Source organism: Egretta garzetta, unplaced genomic scaffold, assembly GCF_000687185.1.
Source record: "Egretta garzetta isolate BGI_Z169 unplaced genomic scaffold, ASM68718v1 scaffold94, whole genome shotgun sequence".
NCBI classification, from domain to species: domain Eukaryota; kingdom Metazoa; phylum Chordata; class Aves; order Pelecaniformes; family Ardeidae; genus Egretta; species Egretta garzetta.
The window spans coordinates 5,898,203-5,910,572 of record NW_009259683.1 but is presented as its reverse complement, the minus strand read 5'-3'; the positions used below and the strand labels follow the sequence as shown (position 1 = coordinate 5,910,572).

Here is a 12,370-nt window from a genome sequence, read left to right as displayed (position 1 = left end):
TTCTGCTGCCACGCTAACAAGAGAGAGGGAGCTTTTCCAGCCGTGATATTAACGCTTCACATTCTGTACACAATCCACAAGTACGCTTGATAAATTAAAGTAGTAAAAGATCTGAAGACTATAATCTATCATTTTAATGCTTCACTGATAACGCACAGAATCAATTTCAATGACTATCTCTTCTTTAAAAAAATTACAGCAAAACCCTGTACCCTGTTTGACTCCTATTAGAATCCTGCGCACCATCCAGTACCGTACATTAGCGAAAATAAAGCACAACATCTTAGCTTACCAAAAGGATCTAATTCTGAGTTCAGACTAACGTCACCTTTTAACCCGCAGTGTTTCCAGGGCCTGCCTGAAGCATAAACAGCACCAGCGACTACAAGGGGACCTGCACAGGCTCAACAATTCGCAGACTGGCTTGACTTTCCTCTTTGGCAGATTAAGGGTCTCACAAATCAAGTGTGTGGGAGGATTCAAAAAAGTTGATCTTGCACACTAGTAGTAAAGCACATCTCCAAAACAAGAGGGATTTAAAGTGTTAGCTCTGCCCGCCCAGCCCCTTGTCCGCAAGCGAGAGTATTTTAGTGTATTTTACTTCTTCACGTTTCAGCTGATGCTTTTAGCCACAATGTTCTGAGTTTGACACTACAACTGCAGGTAGCTGTTATTAACCCACGTAGAGCTGAAGAGGTCTGTTGCACAACTTGCATCAGAAATTCCACATACCAACAAGGTACCCAGATTTGACTCTGTGAAAGTATCTATCTGTAAGGTACAGATAAAATATTTCACGCTACCACAGACAAAAATTGTTCTTACCTGCCATTTAGCTCATGTTGACTTAGCAAATATTGTGGGGTTTAATATATTATCTCTTTACAAATTTTCACGTAATCCATTTCTCCAAGTCAGAATAGTATCAGGGAAGTATTACCACACAGGCTGATTTATTACATCAGCAAAAGAGCCAAGCCTTCATTTTGTGGTAACAAAATATTAATTAACAATAACAACATGAAATATATGAGAAAAATAAATCATTGGCTAAAACATAACACAAAAACATTTGGAAGCAGAATACCCTGAAGCCTTGCCATATTACACATAAATTTCCCTTCGTTTTCCTAGGAAACTGCACAAAACGTACAGTGAGCATTAAGAGGTTAGTGCATGCATGAACTGAGTAATAGATTCCTACTTTAGGAGTTCAGCTTAATTTTTCTACATCGGAGGAACAGGAAAACACAGCCAAATTCCCTGAAAGACCACAAACCTACAGCTATACAGACTGCTGCTTAAGCAAAGAGCAACAGGCACTGTTTGGCTGCTTGTGCCCCATATGTTAATTACCATCTATTTCATTTCCTAAAATTACAATTCTATAAAAGGTGGCTAAGAAGAACATTTCCGCAGAATTATGATCAATTGCAGTTTTTAATGTTTAATATACACAAGGCAACGATCTGACTACATTCACTGAAACCACAAAACGTGTACGGCAGAATCTTCTTCTTTCAGAGCCCGGGTCTGTAAACTGCAGCTGCACACCACTCGATTTCAAGCGCCGATTTCTCCTGATTAGGGAGAGGGAAGTTGAAAGTTCATCACTAACCAAAAAACCTCAAACATGCATATCAAGCCCAGCCCAAATATCTATCCCCTTCCACAGTTTTCTGTGCAGATACGTACATATTACTAAAGTAACAAGACTAACTAGAAAGAACACCAATTTTGTTTTTCAAAACAAAACCCTGGAAAAGGAACATAGTTATAAAATACATCATCTTTTGTACACTGTGGTTTAATATTTCATCTAGAATCCCAGAAAAAGTGCCTTAATTGAACCTTCAATATATTTTGCCGTAATCTTTATGTTAACAGGACTCCTACAAAGGTTCCAGGAAAGAAATACTTATGAAACAGAGAACAAGGGAACATATAAGCCATTACAGAAGATTGGATTAAAATGTACTTACCCAGGCCTCTCAAATATCATACATCTCCATTATGTAGGCTTTAGGCACCAAGCCAATGGTTCCCTTCATTTCTCCTACCCACCAGCCAAATCTATTGTACTCCTAATTGAAAACAATATGCAATATTAACCTTTAGTCTGATATAAATGCAGTAGAGTTTTGTATGCAACTCCTTATGGATGCTTTCTCTTATATACAGTCATAATCATTTCAACTGAAAATTAAAACATTATTATCTTTTTGTTAGAGGCATTCACATGCAGAGTTAGGCAAAGACAGAAGCTAAATTTTAAAAAAGCCAGGCATACTCAGGAAAATTTCTTAATTACGGCCACGCTACTCTATAACACCTACTAAAAATAGCTGACCTCTCCATCCTGAATTCACCACAAATATAAAAATCTTACCTTTGTGACTAAAATCTAATAGCGCAATGTTGACATATAAGAATCAGCAGGGATTCTTTCAGTATCACAAGGCTAAACTCTTAAGAAACTTACAATCAATTTCTTTTAAATACTACTTTGCTCAAATGTGAAGGGAACACTATATATCTAATACATAATCTCTACGGACAAAGTCTACTATTGCTTTAGGCTTGCAGAAAATTCTACGGCAGATCTCATATGTCTGACAGATGACTAATGTACTTTTGTTTGAAATTTGTTTAGGCTTAGTGAGATAAATATGAAACAAAATGAATTATAATAGTTTAAAGAAATAATATCTTCCAAAAGCAATACCAAGTAAGAGTATTGTGGCATCCAAATTTAATTTTTTTCCCATGAGGTAAATATTTTAAGATCAATCCTAACAGCGGTTCAATAAATTGTAACAGCTGAAATTGCACACACGCATATATTGAGTTACAAATGAAGCATTATTAAAACAGAGACCCCATTCAAAATGGAATGATTAGTAAGATAGAAATCACTTTGGAACAAACATGGAAAATACAAAATACACAGATATTTCTGATAAGCAACATCTGCTTCCTGCTATGCTGCTCTTCTGATGAGAAGAGCAAAAGGCTGTAGGATTTTGAAATAATGGTCCTACTGAGATGAAGCTATTATTTGGACTGTAGAGAAAGTTTTCCAGTTATAAATAGTCAAGTGGAGCTTAAGGGTTAATGGAGTTTCATTAGAGCCCGAGCTATAATGATTTGCTGCTGGCATATTTGGCCTGGTCGAGAGTTCTCTAGGGTCCTATGAGGTGCTTAGTGTACTCAGCTCTCCCCGTGCTTAACTAAGATGAAGCCCTGTTGATGGCCCACTTTCATGCGGGCCCAGGCTTTCTTTTTTTTTGGCTTGCATTCAGGCACACACACAATCTTATATTTTCTTATTGTGGAAGGCTGAACACCAGTCTTAAATTAAACATTTTCTTCCCTCTCTTCACAGTGAATTGGTGATTTAAAAGATACTATCTCAGCATCCATAAAATACTGCAGTAAGCGTGATTTAAAGAAAATCCACATAAAAAGCAGCAGGAAAACCTTCATTTATGATGTAAATAAACAAACTAGAAAGCTGCAAAAATAATTCCACCTTCTTCCACATTCCACTGCAGAACAGACTGCTGGGGATGGGTCTGGTCTGAAAGGCTAGAGGTATCTGAACCTGATCTTCAGTGCAAACTGCTCTACACAGAAGTTAAGAACCGCTCACAACCTTTCCCATGGGTGTACACAAAACACCCTAAACCCTTAAAGGCTAAATAATACCCTGACGCTGAGGTTTATAATGTTCCAGATCAGACTGCTTTTAAAAAAAAGAAAAAAAAAAAAAATCTATGTTTTATCTCACAATATGCTGTTTAAATATACAAACTAGGTTTCTAGACTCAAGTGGGAAATTGCTGAAAGGAGCAGTACTCACGTATACTACTGGAATCTCAGCAATAAATCTCTCCAAGAGAAAACAACAAAAGATTTTAAGCTGTTACATAGAACTCATGAAGTGACTGACAAGAGTGATTAAGCAAGTTTTGCTAGACGTCAGCCAAAAAAGCAAACAATACATGAAATGAGGGAAGTGGCTTAGTTAAACGGTCATTAAATTGCATATGACAAATGGCATAGAAAGAGCTTGTGGACTACATTAACCATTGAAAATGTTCCACTTAGCAACACTACATAAGCTTAGAAATAATTGTTTCTAAAGAAACAATTCCAATACCTCAAATTAAAATTAAATCATGCTGCTGTTTTGAAAACTTTCTGGGGCTTGCTGCTTACTAATACACCACTTACTGCTGTGGCATGAAACTAAGTGAGAAGATGAAATGAATGTTGATGTAACAGACTAGTAAACTAATTTAAGGATTCACTAGAACCATTACAGCATACGGACAATATTGCAACACAGAAGCTTTTACTTTACATTACTATTCTTTGCATGGGTCTCAAGAGCAACATGAATCCCAATTAAACTATCTGCAGTCTATAGAAGTCTGAACAAAAATATGGTGCAGATACCTGGCTACCAAGAATATAAAACTTTAATCTCAGGTTTTAGAATAATTAGATAGCACTCCCTTTTAAACTGATTAAAGTACAGACTTTTCTCTTCAAACTCCTAACCACTCCTTTCTGCCCTCAGTACCACAAGCGTGGTTACTAGTCAGGCAGATAAGCAGTCCCCCCCAGTCCTTTCCTGAAGTCACATATAAAATCCTAATTGATGTACTGTTTCTATCAACGTTATCAATTATAAACTCCTTCATAGCGATATAATTTAATTAATACACTGCTGTTGTGAGGTCCGTATGTCTATTACCGCTGCTTACGATGTGTGGAATAAAAGTCCAAAGCCCACGTTTGTGGGAAATAATGATTAATATGCAGAAGGATATGAATACAGTTAGGAGTTTGATACGAATTCTTAAGAGTTGGGAAGCGCAGTGCCTTTGCAAGCATCAGCTGCAGATCTCAGGTACCACTGGGTTTACCATCTGGTATCCCTCACTGCACTCAGCTCTTAACATCACCGCTAACATAGGCAAGCGACTATACTTCAGAAGGACTGATAAAATAATGAAGAGTCCTTTAATCTACAGGAAACCATTGTAGTCAATTTATAAGAAATATTGCATCCCTTTGTAGGATGTGTAATTATTTTCTATTAATCATGTGCTATAAAGCTATATTATGTGGTTATTCTGTTATCACTAGAAAGAGGCCTGCAGTCAGCTCCTGACAATGTTAGGTAATTACTAACACAAAGCTGCTTTCTCCTTATGTAGAAATGCTATCAAGATCCAGAGGTGCTGCGATGCTCGCTGTATGAAAATAACTCTCCAAAGAAATTCAATAACTGCAAAATGAATTGCTCCAAGGCAAACAGAGGGACAGGAGAGGGGGGCAGGGCCAGATCCAGCTGCCCTACCATGAGGAGAATGCACAAGTGTACGGCCCAGCTCCGCCATGTGACGGGGAGCACATTTGCCATACCAGGCAATGCTAGGCGGGGGGTGAGGGGGGAGGAAGGGGCCACCGCAACCCTTGGAAGACGAGCACCAGGGCAGCAGAACATATTACGCCAAATAATACAGAACACAACCTTTGCAAAGGACCAAATGCTTTCTAAGCCACTTCTGTGTTTCCACTGTCTGTGAGAGCGGGTATTTTTTTTTTCCCCCCAGTGGAAATTTATTAACCGAAGTGAAAAATCCCATCAGGGTTTCCAGGCTCCTTAAATGCTCTCAACTGAACACACTGTGAGCAGATGCTTCTCCTTGTCCCCATCCCACCAATTTCACTGCATCCATGACTCCATCAGACACTGATCATAAAAGTTTTTGCACTTGGGGAAAACACAGTAGGTAGAAATACACTACCTGTTTTTTACAGCTACCTTTTAAATCCAAGATTTTGGTACTCTTCTCTATAGAAGAGAATTTTGATATGCAAGATGAGAAAATGTTTATATGCAAGAGGATTTCCAGAACAGTCTCTACCTTTAGAACAGATCCTCTGCATGAATGAGGATCTCCAGATGCTTTGCACCATATTAACTTCTACTGACTTCAGCAAAAGTTGAGAACATCTGGTCCTTGTGCAATTAGTCCCTATTGTTCAATACATATGGTATGGTTTTTGTGTTTGTGGGGTAGGTTTTTTTGTTTTGTTTTTAAAAAAGAGTTGCTGAAAATCATCATTGTGTTTCAATGCCTTGAAGAAAACAATGGAGTGATATTTTAAAAAAAATAACCGAACTGTGTGAATTCAAGATTTTCCTCCTGCCCTCTTCCAGTGGCGCTGTAAGTAATATTAACTTACAGGCTGAAGATCTGCAAACTTTAAAACTGAAAAGCAAAACATATCTGTAGCCTTGTTTGGGGTTAAAATAAGTAGCCTCCCCTATCAAGCTAAGGATTTGCAGGAAGCAGGGAGAAATTTTTTTTGAAGAATATCCTGGGGGGCAATTTCAGCAAGGTAATATTTTAAAACGCCTCTAATTCATCCAGGAGATTCAGACTAGCTAAAAAAAATTCAGAACTTCCTTTGGTGTAACTGCTGAATGATACACTATCAACCAGGGACCATTTTTGGTACAGAATAGCATTTTCTCTAAAAAGCAGAAAATGACAAATGTTTTAGATAACCGAATGAGACTTCTTCACAGGTAGTAGAGTTGTTTTAAGACAGCAATAAAATGGTCATCTTTAAGAATATAAGCCTCAGATTTATTGTATGGTTGCATTATTAAGTTTTATTTCCTGCAATGACATGAGACAAAATAGACACCAATTAAAGAGTTCAAATATAAATCAGGGTAAGCAGACTGAATCCCAAACCAAAACTGGCCCCTGAAAACACCCTGGAATGATACAAGGGCCATTTTGCTTTCCATTAGATGACACAATACCAAAATTTTTTCTAATCAGGTAGGTAAATACTTACATATTATCAGTTTGCAAACCAACAGAGCTAGAGTCACTTGGCGTTAGCCTAGCTTAACTAACCTTCCATTTCAAGGCCTTTGGTCTTATCTGATATTTAGCCACGTATCTTTTTTGTTTTTTTCCCCTGTAAGGAATATACCTAAACAACCCAGAAGAAGGAAACGTACGGCTTAGTACTGCATTTTACTTTTGATCAGAAGCGTCCCACTCAAGCGAATCTCCCAATGCTCCCACTTTCCCCACCTTGGCTCACTTTGCAGAGCCATCAGTCTCAGAGCACACATGCTACATTTCTTTCAGATGAAACTAAAATGGAAGAAGCACTTGAATGCGCTCCAACCACCAACGTGTTCTCATTCCACAAACCAGGCTAGACCTCTTTGGACATCAAACCCCTTTGAAAACACATGGTGTGGATGCCGGTGCCTCAGCGCTAAGTGTTTCACTCTGCAAATCTGCTGTTATTGGTACTCCCTGTTTGCTAAGGTAGACTTAGACAGTATGGTCATGGAAAGAGAAATTACTGTTAAATACGGATCTCGGTATGATCAGTCAGAAAATAGCCTGACAAAAAAAAAAAAAAAGAAAAAAAAAAAAGAAAACCACTCAAGATTTTAGTATGCCTTTTACATCTTTTTGAAAAATACCAAATAAAAACATTTTATGAATATTATGCTGATAATGTACAAAATGCTCACACTGATTATGCAACAGCTGCACTGTTAACTTGTACTTTATTTCATAAGCAGTAATCTGAGCTATGGAGATTTCTTTCTTTGTCTTTTCACTAAGCAAAAAATACAGGTTGAGATGTGAGCATTTTAACAGACATTTCTTGTATTGAAAGAACAAAAGTCTGCCACACTGGAAACGTGCAACCGCTGAATAAAGGGTAATCTAGATACCAAGTTAACACTCTACTTTCATGGAAAATTCTAGAGCAAAGGGTTAAGTCATAGATGAGGTTTCCATGAAACATAAATACCAGAGTGAGCAGCATTATATTGCATTGGCATGTACTGAAATAACAACAGGGAAGGAGAATTCCAGTTTGAGATAGAATTTCTGATTTTGAAGTATTATTTGTTGGTTTACTGCAAATAGAAATATAAATGAGAGGGGAATTAAATTAGTTTAAAAGTTAAGAAATGTCACTAATTCTACCAAGCAGGTGCCTGTTAGCATCTAAGTAAATTTCCATTACTGCTTGGATTTGGCTGATGAAACTATGGAATTTCCCAATAAAAAACATGCACCAAAAGCAAACAAATACTGCAAGTGTTGCACTTGCATAAATTGCGCATGCCAAACTTAAAATAAAATAAAATAAAATAGGGCTACCTTCATTCACAGTTGTCTTTGTTTCTGGAAATTGATTTCTTGAGTACAGCTATGGAAGATTTATAAAAAGGATTGTTATGTCAGGGTTTGTTTCTCCATTTATCATATGGGCTTAAAAGCAAAGGCAAGCCTATAAATGAGCAGGAGTTAAGAGCAATCATCCTTTTAGAAAACAGGATGCCCAAGTATTGCATTTCTAATAGTCAATATTAACTAAGAAGTCAATATTAACTAAGAAATCTTATTAATGAGTCCCTCTATCAGTAGAGCCATAAAATGTTTTCTACTGCATAGCAGAAGAGTGGTATCTAGCTTTCTGAAAGTTCACATCATTCATAGCGTAAGTTAAAAAAAGCCACTTGAATACTGAAGAATATTATAAATTAAAATTATAACAGTATGAATTTATCTGTACAGATACATTGATCAATTAATCTGAAAAGTTAACTATTTTTTTAAATAAAGAAAAGTTAACAAGTACCATTGAAATAGTTCTGCTAATTCTGCTCAGATTAAAAACTCTACTTTTGAAGGAAACTCTCAAAGGTACAAAACCATAGAAAAAAGTTTTGGAATTTTTTTTGTAAGAGCCCATAGGACTCCTGCCACACAAAAGCCACAATGGATGTAAATATTTAGATAATAGCTAAAATAGTTTTTTTAATGCACCTTTAAAACAAGGAAAACATGGGGGTTTAGAGTAATTACACTAGTTGGGCATAGGTATTGGTATTATCAGAGTATAAGCATGCAAATCATGCTCATTGCACTAACACTGAATTTTGACACTCAGTTTAGAGCAAATTAGGGGGGAGTTGGTCTTTGAATAATGCTTAGCTATTTTAGGAATTAAACATTGCCAAACTGAAACCTTGCTCATTCTTCTAAAAGGCATTCACCTAGAAACTTACATGTAACATATTTCTCCTCTTGCTTTACTTAAATTATATCAATGCCCAAATTTGCTAAACTGGTTCATAATTACTTCTGTTGTACTAATGATGTCATTTCTTGGAAACAAAACAGTCACTTTTCCCCTCATTTCTATAAAGGTATGTGAAAAGCAGGTAAAAATATATTGCTTTGGCATAATTATTGCTGGGCGAGACAAATATCTACCTTATCACATTTGTCAGAGCAAGCTATAACATTTATATTTTGTTGTAAAACAAAGAACTATTATATGTTGCACAAAGATGCTCGATATTTTGTTAATGCTTCACCCTTCCTACTATAATACTGCTATACCCGTACTTACTTCCTTATCAGCAAAATGTGATTTTCAAGAGTAATGTTCATACCTGGCTGAGATATGATAGAAAGGCAATAAAGCCATAGCTAGGTTCAAGCTGAAGCTGAATTTATGACACCATTTTGGATCCATACACATCGCCTCCTGTCAGTACCTGCATCTCTCATTTTCAACCACTAGATGGTGTGAAAAAATTAAAAAATTGCCAAGGATTCCTGCCGACTGCCACAAAATCCAAGTATTAATGTAGTGGATTAGGAAATATTTTTTGAAGAAAAGTCTTGACCCACTTCAGGATAGTTAGGTTCACTTTTCCTTTGGTTATATTTTCACTTACCAGACAAAGAGCTAGTAAATGATCAGACCTTGAAACTGAATCAAGTGGAGGGTTAAGATGGATAATTCCCTGGCACTTTCCCCTCCAAGGACCCTAAATTCAGAGCTGACAGTAGTGGCCAACACTCATTTTTCTGAAAAAGCTGTAACAATCTTTAAGCGAAAGAGGGTTGAATTTTCTGGGCTGTATTTTGGAGTAGAAATCATTCCCAAAGAGAGAGGCCCTATACATCTGGAGCAGCAGCAAGCCTGTTTCAAGGACCGATTATGGATTAATCACGGCATGACCACAAGACAGTTGATATACAGAGGACAGCTTAAGCTACTGTTTTTCTATTCTGCTCCATTTTTTAAATCAAGTTTCCCACTCTTTTGGCAATGGAGTAGCAAATCATTTTTTTCACCTGCGAGCTGAAGATCAAGATTTTATTAGTCCCCATACTGTACCAGAAGAGCACAACCCAGGAAGAGGCCAAACTCGTACAGTGGAATCCATTTGTTCATGGGCTTTTTTGGGGGAGGGAGAGGGGGAAGAGGTGGTTATTTTAAATTAGTACCGTTCTTCAGTGCTGTGTGACTGCTTAAAATTCTGCCCAATCCGAGAGTGTTATCCGGCCTTTAGTAATGCAATTCAGTTATTACTTTAAGTGACAATGAAATACCTCAAAAGACATACATGGTCACACTACCATTAGTAATATATCTTCTATCTTTTTATATAGGACTATCTTTCTATCCATAAATCTTAAATTTATTTAAACAGAAGCTGTTACATTTATTATCTGGAAACATTGCAGTTAAAGGTATCATGGAAGATTTAAAGCAACTGTGACAAAACTGAAGAGTTTGAAACTAAGACAAACAGATGCCTTTAGCTTTCATGCACCTACTTGCGTATTTCAATAAGCTACAATCTCTTTGGCATTAATTATACTGAACAGCAATTACAGCTGAGATATATATTCTACATATATTTTAAAAGGTGGCTTTTTCAATGAGAACTTGAAAAGCTCAGCTTTTTTCTAATATGTGGGGAAAAGAGAAATTTCCTTTGATGAACTGTTCAGAAGTAGACTTCAATGGACCATGAGAGAGATATTTTAGGAGACGTTTTTGTTTTGTTGGGGGGGAGCGGGGGTAAGGAAAAATAAGAAAATTAGCCAACATTAAAGTAGAATAAAATTTCATGCTTACACTGCTTATCATCACTTTAGATAAGAGGAATTCTGTTTCTCATTTGCTTTGCAAATGGGAAAGCAGTAAATTAAAAATTGCCCATATCTGTCAGAGCAAACAAATTTGGAATCTGAGCTGTCAGAACAATTACAATATACATACAAAGATGAAAGTACAGTTCAAAAAACCAAACCATCTTCTGTACCAGGATGCCCACAAAGTCAGAATCAGCACAGTCAGGAATATAAAACAGGAAACAAAAAACATAACATACAAGATCATTTAAAATTCTACAAGGTTAACTTTTATAAGCAGAAAGCACATTGTCTCCCGCTAAATCAGTTAACAAATGGTAGCCAAGAATTAACAAGTAAATAAACATGCTTTTAAGTTAATTCCTGTTACACGGCTATGTTTTAAATGTGATTATAGTTCATTTGACAAAATAATTAATTGCAGTGAATATCTGACTGCAAACAAAGGATCTGAAAGGGAGTGCCAATTTCCCCCCATAGAACTGTGGGAATGTGCCCTTCTGCCATGGCTCTCTTTTTACAGCTACGTAGCCCCAGTAGCACGCCATACCTTGCTGAGAATGTAGATAACGTCACCACGTTTAAATGTCAACTCATCAGGTACATCTCCTGTGCAGTCCCACAAACCTTGATAAAAATTGGCGTAATCGGTATTTTTGCCTTCTGCACAGAGAGCAGCATCTAATTAGAAAAGGAGAAAGATTGAGGGATTGAAGTTACTCTTTCAACCTCCAGATACTAGAAAGCGATTTATTAGTGCACATTTCTTACTCCTCTTTTTAGAAACAGCTCCTTCATACCACAAAAGCAAGTGGAAACCAAGTTTAATGTGCGAGTCCTTCACTGGCAAGTTGTATCACTCAAAGACATGTAGCTACAGGTTTTCAAAGCATTTTGCAGCTGCAACTTAAGCAGCTAGTTTCGCTCTATTTCTAGCAAGCCGTATTTGTATCTCAACTTGAAACTGATAAAATTGCTAGAATATAATTAATAATCTGTGAAAGGAAGCCAAAGTAAGTATTTTGTGATACGCTCCCCCTTCCCTCTCCTGCTCCAACAAAAGTAAATAACTTCTCTGAGAACCTTTGAGATAATCCTTGATTGTTCCTTCTGAAATATTGGAGAACTTGGAAACTGTTGCTGAAGCTGCATTTTAAAAATATTTGTGTCAGCTCCAGTTTAGGACATTAAGCTCTGGCTAAACATGCAACTACACTACAGTCATAAACTCATCCTTCTAACAGCATAAGCACAATGGATGTGCTGTGTTCAAGCTGCCATACAGACCATTAACTGATTGATTATTTAGCACTCTTTGCTCTGTAATACGGCAATAACAC

General features: G+C 36.9%; 1 protein-coding gene across 1 annotated transcript in view; it reads right to left on the bottom strand.

The window, feature by feature from the left end:
* Positions 1-11: 11 nt before the first annotated feature.
* Positions 12-12,370, bottom strand: part of SKAP2 (src kinase associated phosphoprotein 2) — a 117,138-nt gene continuing 104,779 nt past the window's right edge. Inside the window, exons 11-13 of the mRNA XM_035894062.1 lie at positions 11,581-11,711; positions 1,983-2,084; positions 12-1,580 (exon numbers count right to left, since the gene is read on the bottom strand). Of these exons, the coding sequence (XP_035749955.1) occupies positions 1,992-2,084; positions 11,581-11,711 (224 nt within the window). The 3' untranslated portion in view covers positions 12-1,580; positions 1,983-1,991. The remainder of the gene's footprint in view (positions 1,581-1,982; positions 2,085-11,580; positions 11,712-12,370) is intronic.